General features: G+C 43.5%; 1 protein-coding gene across 7 annotated transcripts in view; it reads left to right on the plus strand.

Moving 5' to 3' along the window:
• Nucleotides 1-64: 64 nt before the first annotated feature.
• Nucleotides 65-22,245, plus strand: part of XRCC6 (X-ray repair cross complementing 6) — a 31,725-nt gene continuing 9,544 nt past the window's right edge. For 2 of the 7 annotated variants that reach the window (XM_067010302.1, XM_067010300.1), the window contains exons 1-11: nucleotides 146-234; nucleotides 1,392-1,478; nucleotides 3,919-4,031; nucleotides 8,246-8,384; nucleotides 8,640-8,894; nucleotides 9,443-9,626; nucleotides 11,869-12,055; nucleotides 13,879-14,047; nucleotides 14,780-14,941; nucleotides 17,688-17,817; nucleotides 18,995-19,095. In XM_067010302.1, coding sequence (XP_066866403.1) covers nucleotides 1,400-1,478; nucleotides 3,919-4,031; nucleotides 8,246-8,384; nucleotides 8,640-8,894; nucleotides 9,443-9,626; nucleotides 11,869-12,055; nucleotides 13,879-14,047; nucleotides 14,780-14,941; nucleotides 17,688-17,817; nucleotides 18,995-19,095 — 1,519 coding nt within the window. In that variant the 5' untranslated portion in view covers nucleotides 146-234; nucleotides 1,392-1,399. Of the gene's footprint in view, nucleotides 235-568; nucleotides 733-1,391; nucleotides 1,479-3,918; nucleotides 4,032-8,245; nucleotides 8,385-8,639; nucleotides 8,895-9,442; nucleotides 9,627-11,868; nucleotides 12,056-13,878; nucleotides 14,048-14,779; nucleotides 14,942-17,687; nucleotides 17,818-18,994; nucleotides 19,096-22,245 lie in introns of those variants that run through there. The other 5 variants (XM_067010298.1, XM_067010299.1, XM_059081070.2 and 2 more) reach the window with 4 other exon arrangements.

Genomic DNA, 22,245 nt, shown 5'->3' on the forward strand with positions numbered 1-22,245 from the left:
GACGGGCGGCGAGGGGCGGGATTTCCCAAGAGTGGGCGGGGCTTAGCGGACGGGGTGGTGTTAGTTCGGGATGGATGTGGAAAGCGCCTTGAGGGAGTGGGCGTGTCGGCTGGGCGCGAAAGGTGCGCACTATGCGTGATGACGTAAGGGGCGTTGATTGGGAGCGGGAGCCGGATCCAGTGCGTGTTCGGCGCCGCGCCTTCTGCCCAAATTGATCTCTTCGTTGCGCTCAAGGTAGGTAGGAAGGGGGCTGAGTTTTGTGTTTGTTGCTCTCTGCCAGGTCTGGCTTCATTTTGCTTTGCCCACTCAGCCTTGCGCGTCCCCGTAGCCTCATCGTGGGGCTGAAGTGTGCGGAAGTGTGCTGACCCGAGGGGTGGAGACAGCCTCTGATCCCTATTCCTTCCTCCGAGGGGAGGCACACCCGGCCTTGGAGGCCCGCCTGCGTTTGAGACCCCACTGGGCATAGCTGACTGAGGAGTTGCGGGAGATTTGGGGGCGGGATGAGGGCAAGTGGGTCTACTAAAGGACTCAGTACACTGGACCGGGGATCTCTCAAGTCCAGAGGATGCCGGAGCTCTTTCGCTCAGGCCCGTGGCGCAGGCAGGATGGGCAAGTGTCGCGGTCTTCGTACTGCCAGGAAGCTCCGTAGCCGCCGACGAGACCAGAAGTGGCATGATAAACAGTACAAAAAAGCCCATTTGGGTACAGCCCTGAAGGCCAACCCTTTTAGAGGTGATTCTCATGCCAAGGGAATTGTGCTTGAAAAAGTAGGGGCCAAAGAGCCAAATTCTGCCATCAGGAAGTGTGTCAGGGTTCAGCTAATCAAGAATAGCACAAAAAAATCACAGCCTTTGTACCCAATGATTGTTGTTTGAATTTTATTGAGGAAAATGATGAAGTTCTGGTTTCTGGATTTGGTCGCAAAGGTCATGCTGTTGGTGACATTCCTGGAGTCTGCTTTAAGGTTGTCAGAGTAGCCAGTGTCTCTCTTTTGGCCTTATACAAAGGCAGGAAGGAAAGACCAAGATCATAAGTTTTGATGATGAAAGCACGATAGTAATAAATTTTCATACGCCAGATGATGCCGGAGGCGGGACTGGACCTCCAGGTCAGGCTGCCCCAGCACACCTGTCAGAGAGGGCATTACGGGCCACCGGCTCTGAATTGTCCTTAAGGGACAGCTAAGGTGAGGCTATTGCAGCAATAATCCCCATGCCCTTTTACCTTGCATCTCAATTACCAAGCTCTCCAGGCAGCAGGATCCAGCATCCACGTTCCACTGGAGTAACATGTAGCTTTTAGGACAGAACTCAAAGAAGCCTAGTGGTCGATAACTTTTAGGTTTAAATTTGGTTGTTACTGATCTCCACTTTCTTTCATCTTGTGAGCAGTAACCAACATGTCAGAGTGGGAGTCTTATTACAAAAATCAGGTTGATGAGGAAGAAGAAGATCAAGAGGAGGGCTTTGAAGCAGGTGGTAAGTGACTTTCATTAACATGTACCCTTGTGTGTGTGGAAGAAAGACTTTCCCTACCTGTCTCTGCTGGGTGATCTTTGATGTCTTGTGGCCCACGCTTCTCTCCCCAGAGAATCTCCAATACTTTTCTCCCTTTGAACTTTGCAGAGCTACCCTAGGCTCTTTTATTCAGGTCCTACTCTAGTCTATGGAACATTCCTAGCCTTAAACTTTTGCTGGGCACTGGTAGATTGATCTCCAATAAATGACCCTGAACATTGGTATCCTTTGTCACCTTAGGTGGCTCAGGTAAGACCCTTCCTCACCCAGGAAAGTAGTTTTCCTCATTCTTGGACGTCAGTGTAAAAATGCTTTCACCCTTCAATAGCTGCAGCAACCAAAGGGTATACATTAGCAACACAGTTACAAGAGTCATTCCCTCACCTAGCCTGCAGGTTTGAGAGTATATGGTCAGACAACACAGTAACACATAGGACAAAGGAAGAGAGATAAGGGGTGCCTGTACTCTACATACTGGTTAATTTAAGTCCTGGGTAGAAATTTTTAAAGTATTTTTATGTTTTAAAAGTCAGAAATATAGGAAATATAAAAAATAAAACAGAATTCTGTAATCTATGTAATCTACCACCCTAACACAACCACTACTAGCATTTTGGCATTTTGCATATTTCCTTCATATATCTTTCTTTATATTTTGTAACTATATATAGTTTGTTTTTGTTTGTATCTGATTTTTTATATGGTTGTAATCATAGTGCATATGTTTTTTTCCATTTTAATTTACATTTTCAAAATTTACATCTTCAAAAAGAATTTTAAACATATATACATAGTTTTGTGTTCTGCCTTTTTTCTTACTGTATTATAGATATATCTTTCTATGTAACTGCAAATATAGCCTCTATAAATCATTTTATTTTATTTTATTTATTATTTATTTATTTATTTAATTTTTTTTGACATCTTTATTGGAGTATAACTGTTTTACAATGGTGTGTTAGTTTCTGCTTTACAACAAAGTGAATCAGTTATACATATACATATGTTCCCATATCTCTTCCCTCTTGTGTCTCCCTCCCTCCCACCCTCCCTATCCCACCCTATAAATCATTTTAAATATGCTATAATTTGTTCATTCTACCTTTTGTTGGACATTTTAGTTTTCAGTTTCTTACTTTAATAAACAGCACTGTAGAAATTTTTGCATAGGGTTTTTCCATATTTTATTTTCTTAAGATAGATTCCTAAGAAGTAGAATTCACTGGCTCAAGGTAGAATGTTTGTTTAAGGCTCTTGACACGTATTGCTGTATTGCTTCAGAAAAGATGGGTAATTAAATTTATTGCATTAGGAAGCAGCATCGTCAAAAAGGGAGACAACCAGACATTATATGCCTTTTTATGAAAAACTCAACATCACCTATAATGTAATCATGCCAGGAAAAAAAAACCAAAAACCCAAATCCAATGAAGCCTCTCTAGGTCCTTAGTAGAAAAGACAGGACTATGTTAATCTACACCAAAAGAATGCAGTCAGCAAAATCCAGAAGGTGGAAAACTATATGACATAATATCCAGGTTTTTCAGCAAATAAATTTTGAGACAAAAGACCGAGGGGGAATCTACAGATTATAAGAGGCTTTAAAAACTTTTTTTTTTTTTAAAGTCAAAACCAGTGTTTAGGAATGTTGGCTTGGATGATTATAAAGAAAAAAATGAAGTGATTACCAAAAGTCAGGATGGTGGTTACTCTTGGGAGGAAGGTGGGTGTTAAAATTGGGAGGCAACCTGGAGAGGGCTTCTGGGGTGACTGGCAAGATTCAGTTGCCTGACTTGCCTGGTGGTTTTAAGGGTGTTCACTTTTTTCTTTTTTTTTTGGCTGCACTGCTCAGCTTGTGGCTTGCGGGATCTTAGTTCCCTGACCAGCGATTGAACCCGCGCGCTTGGCAGTGAAAGCGTGGAGTCCTAACCACTGGCCCACTAAGGAGTTCCCTAAGGGTGTTCACCTTAGGGAATTCCTCAGATTATAATTTTGCTTAATGGGCTTTTTTCTATTTGTTTTATTTTATTTTATTTGTTTTATTTTATTTTAATTCTATTTCTTAGAATTTTTGGGTTTTTTTAATATGTTTATGATGGAAGATTTATTTAATTAAATTAATTAATTTATTTATTTGGTTGTCCCGGGTCTTAGTTGCGGCAGGCAGACTCCTTAGGTGTGGTTCACCAGCTCCTTAGTTGTGGCATGTGAACTCTTGGTTTTGGCATGCATGTGGGATCTAGTTCCCTGACCAGAGGTCAAACCCTAGCCCCCTGCATTGGGAGGGCGAGTCTTAACCCCTGCACCACCAGGGAAGTCCCTCTGTTTGTTTTATATGAATAATAAACATGATAAACATGAAACAAGGGCAAACATTTCCTTCTATTTTTTTTCCCCATAGGAGATTATAAATATTCAGGAAGAGATAGTTTAATTTTTTTGATTGATGCTTCTGAGGCCATGTTTGAAACTCAGGATGAAGATGAGTTGACTCCTTTTGACATGAGCATCCAGGTAAGATTACCTTTCATTTAATTAAACAAACAAACAAACAACAAAATGTATTAACACCACTTTAAAAAATATGGAGACTTCCCCGGTGGCACAGTGGTTAAGAATCCGCCTGCCAATGCAGGGGACACGGGTTCAATCCCTGGTCCAGGAAGATCCCACATGCCATGGAACAACTAGACCCATGTGCCACAGCTGCTGAGCCTGTGCTTTAGAGCCCACGAGCCATAGCTACTGAGCCCGCATGCCACAACTACTGAAGCCCGTGTGCCTAGAGCCCGTGCTCTGCAACAAGAGAAGCCACTGCAATGAGAAGCCTGCGCACTGCAACGAAGAGTAGCCCTCGCTTGCCTCAGTCAGAGAAAGCTCACACGCAGCAACAAAGACCCAACACAGCCAAAAATAAATAAATTAAAAAAAAAAAAGAGTAGCAGTGTTGGAGAACAGGCCCATTTTATTTTTGCTTTGAACTTCCGACCCTGGGACTACATTGCTCCCACCTTCTGTGTTAGCCCTGGTAGCAGAAGCGGGCTCCTCTTTCTATAGAGATGTCAGTGTAAAGGAAGGAAAGAAGTTCCAGCTATTATGTGTGGAGATGAGTCCTTTTGTAAGTGATTATTTGGAAGTTGAGTATTACCTGTGGTTGAAAAAGATTATTACAACAAAAAGACAAACAACCCAATTTAAAAATGGGCACAAGACTTGAATATACATTTCTCTAAAGATGTACAAATGGCCAAAAGCACATGAAAAGATGCTCAATATTTTTAGGTATTAGAGAAATACAAATCAAAACCACAATGAGGTATCATACCCACCCACTAGGACTGCTGTAATTTAAAAAAAAAAAAAAAGAAAAAGGGACAATAAGAAGTGTTGGCAAGGATGTAGAGAAATTGGAACCCTCATACATTGTTGGTGGGAATGTGAAATGGATCAGCTGCTGTGGAAAACAGTTTGGCAGTTCCTCAAAGAGTTAAACGTAGGCTTATTATATGAGCCAGCAGTTCCCCTCCTAGATGTTTACCCAATTAAATAAAAAAACGCTATTCAGATCTTGATTCTGCCACTTACAAACTGTATGATATTGGAAGAGTTGCTGAAGCTCTTGATATGTTTTCTCATCTGTAAAATGGTGATAATAATAGTACCTACTTTGGGCTTCCCTTGTGGCACAGTGGTTAAGAATCCACCTGCCAATGCAGGGGACACAGGTTCGAGCCCTGGTCCGGGAAGATCCCACATGCCGTGGAGCAACTAAGCCTGTGTGCCACAACTACTGAGCTTACACTCTAGAGCTCGCAAGCCACAACTACTGAAGCCTGCATGCCATAACTACTGACGCCTGCACACCTAGAGCCCGTGCTGTGCAACAAGAGAAGCCACCGCAGTGAGAAGCCTGTGCACTGTAAGGAAGAGTAGCCCCGACTTGCTGCAACTAGAGAAAGCCTGCTCACAGCAACAAAGACCCAGTGCAGCCAAAAATAAATAAATGAATAAATAAATATATTAAAAATAAAAAATAGGGCTTCCCTGGTGGCGTAGTGGTTGAGTCCGCCTGCCGATGCAAGGGACACGGGTTCATGCCCCAGTCCGGGAAGATCCCACATGCCGTGGAGTGGCTCGGCCCGTGAGCCATGGCCGCTGAGCCTGTGTGTCCAGAGCCTGTGCTCCTCAACGGGAGAGGCCACAACAGTGAGAGGCCCGCATACTGCAAATAAATAAATAAATAAAATAAAATAAAATAAAATAAAAAATAAAATAATAGTACCTACTTTGTCAAATTGTTATGAGGATTAAATATTTTTATTTTTAAATTGAAGTATAATTCACATAACAAAATTAACTATTTTAAAGTACACAGTTTTAAGGTATTTAGTCATTCACATCATGCAATAATCACCACCCCTATCTCATTCTAAAACTTCTTGAGTGGATATACAAAATGTTTATAGATACAGTAGAATATTAGTCATAAAAAGGAATGACGTAGTGATACATGCTACAAGGTGAATGAACCTTGAAAACATTACATTAAGTGAAAGAAGCCAGGCAAAAGGGTCACATGCTGTATGATTACTTTTATATGAAGTATAGAATAGATAATCCATAGAGAATGCAGGTTGGTGGTTACCAGGGGCTGCAGGGGAGGGAGCAACTGCTTAATTGGTACGGGGTTTGCTTTTGGGATGATAAAAATGTTTGGGAACTAGATAGAAGTGGTGGTTGCACAACATTGTGAATGTACTAAATTGAACACTGAATTGTTCACTTTAAATGGTTAATTTTGTTATGTGAATTTCACCTCAATTAGAAAGATTACTATTTCTCCATAGAGAAGAATTCTTAAGGATTTATTGTACATCTGATTTCTCATAGTTTTGGAGTTTGGAACCAGACGGAAGCTTCTCATGTCCTAATTTGTACACAAACAGTTCTTGCAATTGACAAGTCAGAATATCTTGCATCTGAAAGAAGAATTAATAAAAACAATTCTTAACTTTAAAGTAGTGGTTTGCAAACTTTAACCTACATCAGAATCACCTGCAGGGCTGTTGACACAGATTGCAGGGCCTTACCCTGCAATTTCTGATTCTGTAGGTCTGGAGGAGGGACCAAGAATTTGCATTTCCAGCAGAGCTCCCAGGTGACGCTGATGTTGTTTGGGGCTCACTGTTTGAGGAGCATTGCTTTAACCTTTTTTGGATCATGGACCTCTTTGAAGATGTGATGAAGGCTATGTACCCTCTCCCCCAAAAGATACAGTTCTACATGTAATTTGAAAGGGTTCATGAAATGCTAACGCCTAGAGAACCCAGAAGCAACTATAGTATTATGTAGTGAATAAGTGAAACAGTCACTGATGAACGTAATATATTTGATAAGGAGCGATGAAAAAACATTTTCTAAAATTCTATTTTAGTTTGTGTGTGGTGGGGGGAGGGAGGGGCGGTTAATAGTAGAACCTAAAGAAGCCCTCACTGGGACTTCCCTGGCAGTCCAGGGGTTAAGACTTCCACTGCAGGGCGCACAGGTTTGATCCCTGGTCAGGGAACTAGATCCTACATGCTACAACTAAGATCTCACATGCTGCAACTAAAGATCCCACCCAGCGTAGCCAAATAAAGAAATAAATATGAAAAATAAATACATAAACAAATAAATAAAAAGAAATAATTGCTTGCTATGAAGATAACTGTCAATGACTAGACGTACCATAAGTTCTGCACTTAAGGAGAGAATTGCTATGGAGGAAGGCCAGGTAGACTCTCAAGCAGGATATGGAGGGGGGTCACCATGGTTGGTTTATTCCTCAACTTTGCAGAGTCAGAAACTTAATTTCGTCAGTACTTCCAGAATTATAGGCCACCAGGACTGACCACTTATGAGACACTGATTTACTAGATATGGCTTTAGTTTATATTACCTGGAATACTGATGTCTTTAATTGGGTAATGAGGCAAATTTTATTTCAAAAGTTGCTTTTAGTAGGTATAGATTTATTTTTCATTATTTATTAATGTCACATATACTAACATTCACTTAAACCTTTTATATATGTAATTATTTTATATATGTAAATTTTGTTTCTTGGTATCAAGCTGCTTGAGGAAAAGAGATTACCCTGGTTGTCCAGTGGTTAAGACTTCGCCTTCCAATGTAAGGGGTGTAGGTTTAATCCCTGGTCAGAGAGCTACCATCTCACATGCTTCGGGGCCAAAAAACCAAAACATAAACAGAAGTAATATTGTAAAAAATTCAATAAAGACTTTAAAAATGGTCCACATTAAAAAAAAAAACCAGCTACTTGAGGAATGATCAAATGGCCTGTTCAAACTCAGCCAATTAAGTAAGTGACATCATTGGGACTCAAATCCAGGTTTTCCAATTCTAGTGCTGGGCTTTTATTTATTTTTATTTCCCTATAGCAGAGTTTCCTTCCTGAGTATATACATGTTTTGAATTCTCTGATTTCTTATGGTAGGGACTGTTGTATACTTAACCACACTTTGCTTTGTGTTATACGTAATATAAATGACCATCACCCTCACTGGATTATGAGTTTCCTGAAGGTAGGGGTCACACCTTACTCTAATGCCAGGTACACATTCAGCAAATATATATTGAGTGTCCTACTATGTGTCAGGCACCTGTGGAGCTTAAGTTTAGTGGTATATAGTTAAATATTAATTGAAATTTTATATTTGTTTTTTCAGTGTATCCGGAGTGTATACACCAGTAAGATCATAAGCAGTGATCGAGATCTCTTGGCAGTGGTGTTCTATGGTACCAAGAAGGACAAAAATTCAGTGAATTTCAAAAATATTTACGTCTTGCAGGAATTGGATAATCCAGGTCAGTAGTATTCTAAGAGCAGCTTTTCCCTTACATGAGAAGGTCACTAACGTGCACGAAGGGGGATGTGGAGAAGGAAGCGGATAACATCTTGACTGGGAGTATGCTTTCCTGCACAAGGGGGTTCTTACTGGGGTGTAGACTTTTGTTAATGTGGGTTAAACAGCTCTGGGTGAGAAAGAGCTTCTGTTAGTCTTGTAAAACACTGATGCTGTTCCGACTTTTCTGCCCATTTGACTCCCTTTCTCTGATCAGGTGCTAAACGAGTGCTAGAGCTTGACCACTTTAAGGGGCAGGAGGGGAAGAAACATTTCCAAGACCTAATTGGCCATGGATCTGACTACTCCCTAAGTGAAGTACTGTGGGTCTGTGCCAACCTCTTTAGCGATGTCCAGTTCAAGATGAGCCATAAGAGGATCATGCTTTTCACCAATGAAGATGACCCCCACGGCAACGACAGTGCCAAAGCCAGCAGGGCCAGGACCAAAGCTGGGGATCTGCGTGACACAGGTCGGCATTCCCTTGTTCTTTTATTTTATTTCTTTGGCCGCATTGTGTGGCTTGTGGGATCTTAGTTCCCCGACCAGGGATCGGACCCATGCCCCCTGCAGTGGAATCGAGGAGTCTTAACCACTGGACCTCCAGGGAAGTCCCCCACTGTTCTTTTAACTTGGCACTTAATTTTGTTTGCTTCTTTATAGCTGATGTCAAATAGTTGCTTTTCACCCTTCAGAGTAAAATGAAACAATAAAAGTGAAGCTGGGGGAGACCCCTATGTAATATTCCCAGTGAAAATGACCAGGCCATTAGTTGTCTGAAGGGCTCTACCAGAGGGAGTTCTTCTTGATTTTAACGCCACCACAAATGGTGGTTATTTGAATAAGTTGTCTGAAGTCATTAGAGCAGCTGATCCCCTTAACCACTTTCTCTAAGTCCTGAAATTGTTTATAATCAATCTAGTTCTTTGGGAGCTTTTAACAGCATATTTAAACTTAACTGAAAAAAATTCTCCCTTGCTGAAAACTGTTTCCCCTCACTTCTGTCTATCCTCGCTCCAGGTATCTTCCTTGACTTGATGCACCTAAAGAAACGTGGGGGCTTTGACATATCCTTGTTCTATAGAGATATTATCAGCATAGCAGAGGATGAGGACATAGGGGTTCACTTTGAGGAGTCGGGCAAGCTCAAAGACCTGTTGAGGAAGGTTCGTGCCAAGGAGACCAGGAAGCGCGTGCTCTACAGGTAGGCACTAAGCCTGGGTCAGCTGCCCACAAGGTCCCTAACTGATCATAAGCAGTGCATGGCTTTGACCTCCCTGGCTCCTTAACTCTGGGCTGTACCACTGCCTCACTGTTCCTCTAAAAAACTTGCTTTATTTCAGGATACCACAAGCTGTTTGCTCCTCTTTCTCTAGAAAGAGCTGGTATGCTGTTTCTCCAAAATAAAGCAGCTCTCCACTCCTTTGGGGTAAACAGTTGCGGACTAACGGTATCCTCAGTTGCCCTCACTAGGACATTGTCTGTTTCCTTCTCCTCTGTAAATCGGGGACAACGACAGTACCTGGTATAGAGCAAAAACTCAATAAATTTTAGTTATTATCATTGTTGTTAAAATTGCGTTATTCTAATTTCTTATAAACTTGAGACCAATAAGAGCCAGGTGGTTGGATTATCTTCCTTTAGAGACCTTTGACATTAGAATACTAAGGCCGCCTCAGTGTTTCTTCCTAAAGAGCATCAGACTTTCATTTTAGACAAGTTTCCTCAGTATAGAGGAATAAGACCATTGGTAGTTTTTGAGCTGTTTTCCAGAGATCACTGACAATTCTACTAGAAAACCCGTGAAATTAAATATCTTAAGGAAACCATGAAGCAGCTCATTGCTACAGTTATAGTTTTGTCATTGTTCTCCTTTTCCTCCCAGGAACTATTTCTCTTTCCTCAAACAATCACCTTGTCACCTTTTCTCCTTCCTGAAATAGTGGAATATTGTTACTACTACAATTTGGAAATCTACACATATTGGTGGGAGTGGCAGGGGGGATAAAATGGTGGTTAAAAGTAGGTTCTAGAGTCAGATTGGCTCGGATTCTAGTCTTCTGCTGTGTGACCTGGGGTAAATCATGTAACTTCCCTGAACCTCAGTAAAATGGGAGCGAAAATGGTCCCTCTATAGGGCTGCTGTGATGATTAAATGGAATAACATAGTAATAATTATAAACGTTAGCTATTCTTACTGTTTTGTGAAAGAGTCATTATAGGATACTTGGTAGTAATAATAATAAATTGGAGCTGTTTGAGAATTAATTGCCTAAGGCTTAGAATATTATTACACTTACTCTTGCTGTAATAAAATAATAGAATTATTTTATTGCATAATTATTGTGTGCCAGGCACTGTCCTAAGTTCTTTTTTTCCTTCCATACTGTTCCATGTGTGCTTGAAGAGAAGGTGTAGCACAGGTTATTTTTCTGTTCTGCCTTTTTTCCCCATAGTATTGTACTGTAAATATTTTTGCATGTTGTCTTTATTATAGAACACATTTTCAAGAGGTCCTGTTGCTGCTTAAGATGTTGATATAAATACTCTGGAGCAATATGTTATAATGGAAAAGTAGCTGAGCTTTGAATCAGACATACGTGAATTTGAATACCAGTTTTCATTAGTTGTATGTCTTTGGGCAAGTTAGATAACATCCCTGAGCCTCAGTGTTTTCACCTGTAAAAATCACAACAACAAGGTTATTGGGTAGCAAGTAACAGAAACTGACTTTTGACTAATTTCAGCATATTAAAACAAAATCCTGAACAGGATGGGTAGTATAGGAACCAGGGTGGCACCAGGAATCTAGAAAATAAGAGTTATTGACAGTGTCTTTGGGGTACCACTGTCAGCAAGCATCCCCTCCAACCGTGTCCTTTCTTGGTCATTGTTTAAGACACAGACTCTCAGGAGAATAAGTCTGATGGCTTGAGCCTGGGCCAGATGTGCCCATCTCTTGGTCAGGGTAAAGCGTAGCACCTGGATGAACATTTTCCCAAAAGTGCAGTGGGGGAAAGGTGGTTCCCTAAGAAAAAGTGGGGTTTCATTGTTAAAATAAGAGGGAAGGTATACTAGACAAGCAGAAGCAGCAGATAATATAGTACTTATAGGATTATTATGATGATTAAATGAGAGAATAACTGTAAAGTGATTTGATAAATTGCTAGGCTCAATTTTAAAAAATCATTATTTTTATTACGGTACACTCTTTATCATTATTTTAAGGAGTTAACAATACATTCTGAGACTAATTTTTTGCAGTGTAGACCCTGAGATGTATTACAGCAAACGCCACTGTATTATTAAAAAGCTTTATATTTGTATTCGAAAAGCTTAGGTTATTGGAGAGAATAAAATAAATCAGGGCTTGGGTGCCATGAATGAATTTTAGATAGGAAAATATACTCTTTCTGTCCAAATTAAAAAATTTTTCTCTCCTTCAGGTTGAAGCTTAAGCTCAACAAAGATGTGGCGCTCACTGTTGGCATTTATAATATGGTCCAGAAGGCTTTCAAACCTTCTCCAGTGAGGCTTTATCGGGAAACAAATGAACCAGTGAAAACCAAGACCCGGACATTTAATGTAAATACAGGCAGTTTGCTTTTGCCTAGCGACACCAAGAGGTCCCAGGTAGGTCTCTGCCTTCTTACTGAATTTTGTCCTGTTGAAGAGTTAACAGGGAGGGGGAGACATGATCAGCCTAACTAGTTAAATAACTTGCATGTGCACATCTTTCTAGCCAAGCTGTTGTCATTACCCTTTGGAATATGGCATCTAGATCAGTAATACCTTGGGAGCTACAAAGTTAGAGCCAGTGTTTGGAAGAGGTGTCAGTGAAAACGTCAGCCCTTGATCAGCCAGCACATGCTACTCTGAGTCTTAACAGTCTAATTCCAGTCAGTGGCAGAAATTGTTTTATAGTTAACCAGGGAGATGAGCTAGGGAAAGAAAGTGTGTTAGGTGTGAAGTGCCCTCGTTTTAGGGAGAGATTTTTTTTTTCTTGCCAAACTAACCAGTTTTTCCTGTGCCTTGAAATGATACCATCATGCCTGTCTTTTTTTTTTTTTTTTTTGCGGTACGCGGGCCTCTCACTGTTGTGGCCTCTCCCGTAGCGGAGCACAGGCTCCGGATGCGCAGGCCCAGCGGCCATGGCCCACGGGCCCAGCCGCTCCGCGGCATGTGGGATCCTCCCGGACCGGGACACGAACCCGCGTCCCCTGCATTGGCAGGCGGACTCTCAACCACTGCGCCACCAGGGAAGCCCGCCTCATGCCTTTCTTAATCTGAAAGACAGACTAAGGATGCAGAACGCTATCTCTCCTCATCCTCTCACCCTTGTTCAATCTATAGAAGGATTTTTTAAAATTGAAGTACAGTTGATTTACAAAGTTCTGTTAATTTCTGCTGTACAGCAAAGTGATTCTGTTATACGTATACATACATTTTGAAATATTCTTTTCCATATGGTTTATGTCAGGATATTGAATGTAGTTCCCTATAGAAGGATGTGATAAAATCAAGCGAGTCATCCTTCCTTTTTAGTTACGCAAAACGTGGGAGAGCGATTTTGCCTAAGTTCGGGACCTAGAAGGATCAACTAAGTGACTAAAATTAAATATTATTTTGATTCAACCCTTGAGATGTCTTTTGGAGCACAAATTTCAGGCCAGAGTGTCTTGCCCTACTTTTCAGGAGGAGAAGACGACAAGAGATTTCTCCTTCCATTTTGGAAGTAGCTAGTTTTCCATGTTGGTTTATTCATAGGCATTAGCTCTTCCAGTTACTAAGTTTCTTTCTTGATTAACTGTGCCTACAAAAGTCTTAAGGGCTCTGTTTTTGTTTCTAAAACCCAAATTTGACCTCTACTAAGTTCTGTTACTAATCACATATTTAGGATCAAAATGCAAATGTTAAAGTTTGGAAGTTTTGTGTGTGTGTGTGTGTGTGTGTGTGTGTGTGTGTGCGCCTCCTACACTGAGACCTAGTACAACACCCGATGTAGGTCCTCTCAATAAGTAGGTAAGGCTTGAGCATCCTTTGTGTGTCAGGGATGATGCTGAGGATTTCGTACACATTAAGTGAGGGAAGGAGCAGATGCCCGAAGAGCGTGGCCTTTAGCACCAGACAGATGGGGTTCAGTTCAAAGCCCGATTTGGTTGTATACTCTGGAGCAAGTTACTAACTATAGAGCCTCAGTTCACTCATCTGTAAAACAAAGTTTTTAACAGTTACCGCCTAGGATTGTTACAGATGATAAACTGGGTGGCAAAAGTAAACTGCCTGGCTGGCACCCGATACATGTCAATTGCTGTTGATAGGAGGAGGAAGCCTCTGATGAGCCCTCTTCCTGCTCCTTAGAGGAAAGCTGATTTTAACTTGCTAGTGTCATATGGCAGCCATTTCGCATCTCTGTGTAGCCTCGCCATGTGGCCCTCGTTGTTCCCCTTCTATAGACCTATGGGAGTCGTCAGATTGTATTAGAGAAAGAGGAAACAGAAGAGCTTAAACGGTTTGATGAGCCAGGTTTGATTCTCATCGGTTTCAAGCCCTTGATGATGCTGAAGAAGCACCATTACGTGAGGCCCTCCCTGTTCGTGTACCCCGAGGAGTCCCTGATAAACGGTAAGGGACATAAACCAGGGATCAATGAGTAAGCAACGCAGAAGGCAATTTACTGAGCAGCATTCCTAAATGGCTGCTGCTGGAAACTATATAGGATGTGTCAGTGGGTATTTTGAAAGTGTTTCATGCTCAGATAAATTTTGCAAACGTGGGACTAAACAAAGTTAAAGAGATTTCTTTAGGGACTATAATATACTGATAGCATTGTGAATATCCAGGAGGGGATATGGAATTAGCATATTTAAAACTTAGTTGCTATGAAATTCTTTCGTTGAGGCATCAGATAAAGAGTTCGGGAAAAACAAAAAAAAACAAACCTGGCTTCTTCCCTAGTGTTGCAATTAAAGATGATATGAACTTGGCCATTGGGTTTATTTGTGCTGTCCAGACCTATATTCCTCTGTGCTATAGCTAATGAACCTCCCGGATCTGACCTGACTGGTTTTCATTAGCAACTAAGGCTTATGTCATTAGCCTAATGATAGTAAAAGTGAACTGACAGTAATAATTCACACCCCTAAATGGAGTATTTGAGGTGCCCTTTCCTTTCTCTTCCTTTCTGTGCCTCTGCTACCCTCACTTTACTCTCACCTCTGGGTCCATCACCCCTGACCTATCGAAGTATCATAAACCCTTTTAAGAAAATGGAAGAGAAACTGTAGGTTTATAACATGGGCTAAGAAAGGAGGAGACATCTTTAGGATATAGACCCCTGGGATGTTTGTTTTCCAGGGAGCTCAACCCTATTCAGTGCTCTACTCACCAAGTGTCTGGAGAAGGAGGTCATGGCAGTGTGCAGATACACACCCCGCCAGAATATCCCCCCTTGTTTTGTGGCCTTGATGCCACAGGAAGAGGAGCTGGATGACCAGAAAATTCAGGTGACTCCCCCAGGTATGTGAAAGAGATAATTTCAGTGCTTCTGAACCTTGCTTAGGCTTTGAAGTCATTCCTGGGATACCAACTCAGACCTGCTGAACCAGAGTCTCCAGGAGTGGGGCCTGGGAAATGTGTATTTATAAGATTGCACAGGTGAATTTGATGAACAGCCAGGTAAGGCTGTCAAATACGGTTGTGCAGTGCACAGCATGCTCTGCAGCCAGGACTGAGAATTGACTTCATAGGGACTGTTTGCAGTTTACTGGCATAAGTTCATGTGGTCTCACTGCTGACACATTCTTTACTAAAAACTATTGTTTGGGGCTTCCCTGGTGGCGCAGTGGTTGAGAATCCGCCTGCCGATGCAGGAGACACGGGTTCGTGCCCTGGTCCGGGAAGATCCCACATGCCGCGGAGCAACTAAGCCCGTGAGCCATGGCCGCTGGGCCTGTGTGTCCGGAGCCGGGAGAGGCCACAACAGTGAGAGGCCCGCATACCGCAAAAAAAAAAAAAAACCAAAAAAAACTATTGTTTGGTACCCTTGTAATATTTAATGGTTGGTTTATCTCTTGTGTACACCAAAGCAGTGAGGTATCATGGAATGACTGTTTTTTTGTTTTTTTTTTTTTAAATATATATTTATTTATTTATTTGGTTGCACCGAGTCTTAGTTGCAGCAGGCGGGCTCCTTTGTTGTGGCTCTAGGGCTCCTTAGTTGTGGCTCCAGGGCTCCTTAGTTGCAGCTTCAGGGTGCCTTAGTTGCGGCTCACCTGCTCCTTAGTTGCAGCATGCGAACTCTTAGTTGCGGCATGCCATGTGGGATCTAGTTTCCTGAGCAGAGATGGAACCCAGGCCTCCTGCATTGGGAGTGCGGAGACCTATCCCACTGCGACACCAGGGAAATCCCATGACTGGGTTTTGAAGTCACACTTGACTTTGTCTTATACTTATGTGTCTGAAAGCTCACTTTCTTTTGTTTTAGACCCTTCTCTGCCACCTGTTAGCTGGCCAACTTGGGCAAATAATTTAACCTTTCTGTTTATGTTCCTTAAATGCAAAGATGAGAATTCTGGAATACCTTTCTCTCAAGGTCACTTCACATTTGAAATAAGTTAATAAACATAAGTGCCTAGCACAAAGCAGCCAACAGATGACTTCTAGTCATCCTTCTTTTTAAAAAATATTTATTTATTTATGGCTGTGTTGGGTCTTTGTTGCTGTGCATGGGCTTCCTCTCGTTGCGGTGAGCGGGGGCTACTCTTCGTTGCGGTACATGGGCTTCTCACTGCGGTGGCTTCTCTTGTTGCAAAGCACGGGCTCTAGGCACGCAGGCTTCAGTAATTGTGGCGCACGGGCTCTAGAGTGCAGGCTCAGTAGCTGTGGCACATGGTCTTAGTTGCTCCGCGGCATGTGGGATCTTCCCGGACCAGGGCTCGAACCCGTGTCCGCTGCATTGGCAGGTGGACTCTCAACCACTGTGCCACCAGGAAATCCCATCCTTCCTCTTTAGCCATGCTAATAAAAATTATAAAGTCTTTGAATGTGTTATATTTCCAACCCTGGTCGTCTGAATGCTCAGGAACACCTTTTATGTCAGTTCTTATGCTTTGTCTCTCAGCTCTGTGCTGATGAAGTAGAGGCTCTCCAAGCCCCATTTCTCCTTTGCTAGAGGGCTCTCAGTGAGGCTCTGTCAATAGTGGGAGCTAGAGGGAGACATTAGGGCCGTGGAGAGCTAAGAAACTTCCTCTTGCTCAGTGCTGTTGGCATTGCCAGCAAGGGCTCTTCACCTGGCAGCAGCAGTGGGTTCCAGTCTCTAGATTTTTCAGTCTTTTTAGAACCCATCAGCAACTGGACAGGGTCAGGCTGGTAACCCTTACCTCTTCCCTTCTAGCACATGGTGGGGACTGGGGAGCAAAGGGAAGAGGTTGAAGCTCGGAGGAGGGCCCGACAGAGTTGGATGTAGCCCTCCAGAGAGGGGCACTGTCCACCTGGTTCTGGGTGTATGGAAAAAGCTGGCGGCTGGAAGCTGGCTGGGGCGACACTGGCAGGAATAGGAAGTACCTGAGAACGATCACTCCTTTCAGGTCCCCCTCTGGAGACTCCAAAGTGAGTCTGCTAGGCAGATGCTAACGGGAATCAGCTGGTAAAGGAGAAATGGGATTTGCAGGGTCCCAGCTCCAGCAGCACAGCATGGAGAAGGGTGAATTGGAGCTGAGAAAAATCGACAGCTCAGGAGACTTCCCTGGTGGCGCAGCGGTTAAGAATCCGCCTGTCGATGCAGGGGACACCGGTCCGAGCCCTGGTCTGGGAACTAAGATCCCACCTGCCGCAGAGCAACTAAGCCTGTGTGCCGTAACTACTGAGCCCATGCACCACAATGAGAGAGAAGCCCGCTGCGCTGCAACACAGATCCTGCTTGCCTCAAATAAGACCCAATGCAGCCAAAAATAAATTAATTTTTTAAGAAAAGGAAGAGGGCTTCCCTGGTGGCGCAGTGGTTGGGGGTCCGCCTGCCGATGCAGGGGACACGGGTTCGTGCCCTGGTCCAGGAAGATCCCACATACCACGGAGTGGCTGGGCCTGTGAGCCATGGACGCTGAGCCTGCGCGTCCGGGGCCTGTGCTCTGCAGCAGTGAGAGGCCCGCGTACTGCAAAAAAAAAAAAAAAAAAAAAAAAAAGGAAGCAAAACGATAGCTCAGTGACTGAAACCTTTCGTTAAGTCAAATCTCTGAAAACGTATCTTTCTTTCTTTCTTCTTCAGGCTTCCAGCTCATCTTCTTGCCCTATGCTGATGACAAACGGAAGGTGCCCTTTACTGAAAAAGTCATGGCAAACCCAGAGCAGGTAGACAAGATGAAGGCTATTGTTCAGAAGCTCCGCTTCAAGTACAGGTGAGTGATGGGTCATTCACAGGCTTTCTTCTGGAACTGCCTCCTGAGTTGAAGGTTGTACTGGAGATTTGAGTTAAGCATAAACCAAGAGAATGTGATTTTATTCTTTTCCATTAACTGATAGATAATTAGTCTTTAGAAGCTATAGGGAGAGTGGAAGTTCTTTTATTGAAGGCTCTGGAATTGTGCTAAGGGTTTACAGCTGGTTGACCTGCTGTGTTGTGCTTAGAAAGCCAGGTTAGTTGAACAAGCTCTGCAAAGCAGCAGTAAGGAGAAGATTCTAGGTTGGCCTTCTCCTTGATTGTTTGTTGTCACACGGTGAGTAAAAGCAAGTAAATCCAGTGTAAATTGTCATGGGGTTGAAAAAATGATTATATAATGCACACAGACCATCTCCCAGAATCTGCATAAGGTGACAGCAAACATAATTTTTTTCACATTTCATCTTTTGTTTCTCGGCTACTTCCCTAACTCTGCCTGCCTGTGGGCACAGTGACCTTCCTTCTCCAAAGGAAACGTCCTGGTGTTGTCCTTTGTTGGGCAAATGGGAACATTGTTAAGGTTCTCCCATGTGCCATGCACTGTTCTAGATACAACTCCAACAGTATCTCATTTATTCTTCATGAGAACCCTGAAAGTTTTGGTGCCCATTTTACAGGTAAAGAAACTGAGGCTTAGAGGAGTGAGGCAGCTTGCCCAGACTCACCCAGCTAGAAGGAACTGGAGCCAGGATTCAAGTCTAGGACTGTATGCCTCTAGATTCTTTCTGTTTTTACTTTCATGTTGCTATCGAGTATGGGAAGAAAGAATACTCAGGTTCGTTGTCTCCCCACCTCCCACCATCCCTCTGTTGTGTTTTCTCTGTACTTACCTCCTCTGGCCCTGCCTCCTTGGTTTCTGTCTCTGTCCACAGCTTCCAGTGACAGACAGGTGGGCAGGTATTATTTTGCTTTAAAATTTGCTTTTGGATCCCTAGCATCGGACAGTAAAGTGAAAATTGGAAAGAGAGAAGTTGATTCAAGAGATAAGATTCCCAACTGTTTTACCTGGGGTGTATTTCTCAGCTGACCTTGGGCCGGCACTGTCTCAGTTGGGTTTTTAACTTTATTATTTTATTTTTAAAATGTTTAAATTTTTATTTTTTAATTTATTCATGTCACTGTTAATGTTTTAACAGAAGTGACAGCTTTGAGAACCCAGTGCTACAGCAGCACTTTAGGAACATGGAGGCCTTGGCTTTGGATTTGATGGAGCCTGAACAAGTCGTGGATCTGACACGTAAGGAGGCTGTGACTGAGTTGAGAAGTTATTTTCATGGGAGGCTTTAGTGTCGATTTTACTCTGGACCAGTAATATGGATGCATTTCCCAGCACCCTCTAAGTACACAACATTGTGGTCCAGATGCTCTCTGCCTGAGAGATTTCCTAGACCAGCTTAGATTGCCTGGGAATGGGTTTGGCCGATTCTGCAGTAAGAGGAGGAGAAAGTGCCAGGCTTCTGAGACCTGCCTCTGAAGTAGACCATCCATGACTACATGTTAGTAAAAGTTAAAGCAACAATCTGCAACATTCATTGAGTGCTTACTGTGTGCCAGGCCTTGTTGTCCTGTGTGTTGACTCATTTACTGCATGACTATGAGGTAGGTTCTGTTACTGTCCCTAGTTTGCAGGGAAGGGAGTGATTTGCCCAAGGCACTAAGTAGTAAGTGGTGGCTGTTGGCGCAGAATCTGGTGAGTCTGGCCCACAGCCCTTGCTCTGAACCACTATGCTTAACCTTACTGCTGCTCCATCAGACGGCGTGCTCTGCCCTGAGAAAATGGACCTCATTACCCAGCATGGAGGACATTTGCCTGGCCTCCCAGGCTGAGGTGCTCTGGGCTCCCTGCTGGTCCCTTTCTGGATTGTGGTTCTCTCATGTACTTCCTAAGAGGATGCGTGAAGTTTAGCGATGTAAGTAAACACCCACTGGAAAACAGATTGGATTTAATAAAGACTCTTGACAGAGGTTGGAAAGATCAGAACAGTTAATTCGGCCTGTTTAGCTTCCCAGTTATCATTGATCTCTTTCATGCTAGCACCAGCATTAAAAGCATGAGTTGTTGGACGTGTGTCACGGTGGTGACTGTCAGCTGGGCCTGGCAGAAGAAGAACCCTTGAGTGAGGCAGCCCATCTCTTCCTTTATGGCCTTTAGGCAGATCAGGAAGTAAATTGCCTAGTCTCTAGCAAGATGGCTAGGGACACAGACTTTGGAAACACCCGATGTGGGTAGATTTGAATCCCAGCTCTCTGGCACTTATTAAATTGCGTGGCCTTGGAACAATACTTAATCTCACTGAAACCCAGTTTCCTTATTGGTAAAATGGGGATAATGATCTGTCGTTACAGGGTGTTAACAAAATATAGGCCCTGACACTCGGGAAGGTGCTCAGAACACGGTCGTTCTCCTTTATTCCACAGCCCTGTGCTCTACTTCCTCACTAGCACCTCAGCCTCTTGCATTCTCTCTTCTGGCCCTATACTTTTTGGGAGAAAGTCTTGTTTTCTCTTTCTACTTCTATTTTTCAAAAACAATTTTGGCTGCTGTAGTGTTTCCTGTAAGCTGAATGTCTCAGGTTCCTGTCTTTAGCCCTTTCTTCTCTCCTTTCTGTTGGTTATGTTATCCACTCCCATAGCCTCAAGTATGACCTCAGTCCACAACCCCCAAACCTGTATCTCCAGCCCTGTCCTTTCCTCTAAGCTCTGGCCAAAGCTTCCAGCTGCCCAGGTGACATCTACTGCTCAAACATGTGACCCCTTTGACTCTTTGTTCTTTCACATCCCTCGCTCACTTCTAATCAAATGTGTCTGCTTCTTTGTGACACGATAAGGCTTTCTTTTAATAAATAACTTATCAAAGACTCAAAATTGTTTTCTTTCTTCTTTTGGCTTTGTCACACCATTACCGTTTTGGTTTTTCTCCCGTGCCTGTGGAGACCCTAAGACTTCTTTGCTGGACCTGCTTCCCTTTTTTCTCCTCTAACATGGAAGTGCGCTGGGTGATCCTGGGCGCCATCTTTCTCTGTCCTCTCACTTCTCCCTGCATGGCCTCATCAGGCTACATCACTGGTTCTAAGTGTGGTCCCTGGACCGGCAGCACTGGCATCTCCTGGGAACTTGTCAGAAATGCACATTTTGAGCCGTACCCCAAGCTGACTGAATCTGAAACTCAGGTTGAGGCCCAGCAACGTGTGTTTGATTTTATTGTGTTTGGCCATGCTGTGTGGCATGTGAGATCTTAATTCCCCAGCCAGGGGTCGAACCCGTGCCCTCTTTATTGGAAGCTCAGAGTCTTAACCACTGGACCGCCAGGGAAGTCCGCAGCAACATGTGTTTTAACGAGCCTTCCCGGTGATTCTGAGACATGCCACTGCCTCTAGCACATTGGTTCTCAGCTTTGGCTATACAGCGGAATCATCTGGGGGACTTAAAAAACAATCTGGCTCTTTAGGCCTCACCCCAGACCAATTAAATAAGAATCTCCTGGGCATCAGTACTCTTTCAAGTCCCCAGGTTGAGAACCAAAGCTCTAGTAGAGATTCCTGTAACCTGGAACATGGGGCTTCTGACACGGCGGGAGCACATTTTGACAGTGAAGTTCCGCCATCTTGTAGGTACATACACCACAGGGCAGGAGCTCCCCTCTGTACTTTGCAAACGTGGTCACATGAGGAGATGAGACATTCGTCTCATCACGCTTGCCCTTGATGTGACCCAGCTCTCAGCAAAAGCTCTACAAGCTATACAGTTGTAAGAAAGGAAATAAAAATATTATCTTTCCCCCAGAGCTTCCTTTGCCTATCGCATTTGCCTTGGGGAATGTTCCTGCCATCCCAACCACTCACCTCCTTCACCGCCCACCCCCACACCTCCTATTCCATCCAGAGTAAGTCCTGCCAGTGCTGTCACTTCTCAAGTTACAATCCCATTGCCACCCCCCAGCCCCGCACCGCCCCACTCACACACACTGCTTCAGCCTTCTGTCTCACCTTCCCTCAATTCCTACTCTACACAGCTGGCGGGCAGGGTGATCTAAAACGTCCATCTGATCACGTCGCTCGCCTGCTCGTAGACCTTCAAAGTTTCCCCACTGCTTATAGGATAAGGCCTAATTCCTGGGCAGGCATTCGAGGCTTCTGTGACCTCGCCATGCTTGTCTTTCTAGCCTCCTTGCTGGTCCTGCCCATCTCACACCCTGCCTGCAAGCTGTGTTGTCACTGGCTGTCTCTCACCCCTGTGCCTTCTGCTTAGACTAGTATCTGCCTCAGGAAGGACACTCAGCTTGCGAGGCTGTGCTGCACAGAGTCCTTCCTGACCCCTCCTGTGTTCCAGGGTGCCCTGTACGGTCCCTTTCTTCATGGCACTGTGCTGCTCTATTGCATTGGTGTTT

The sequence above is a fragment of the Kogia breviceps genome, chromosome 12 (genome assembly GCF_026419965.1).
Source record: "Kogia breviceps isolate mKogBre1 chromosome 12, mKogBre1 haplotype 1, whole genome shotgun sequence".
Lineage (NCBI taxonomy): Eukaryota > Metazoa > Chordata > Mammalia > Artiodactyla > Physeteridae > Kogia > Kogia breviceps.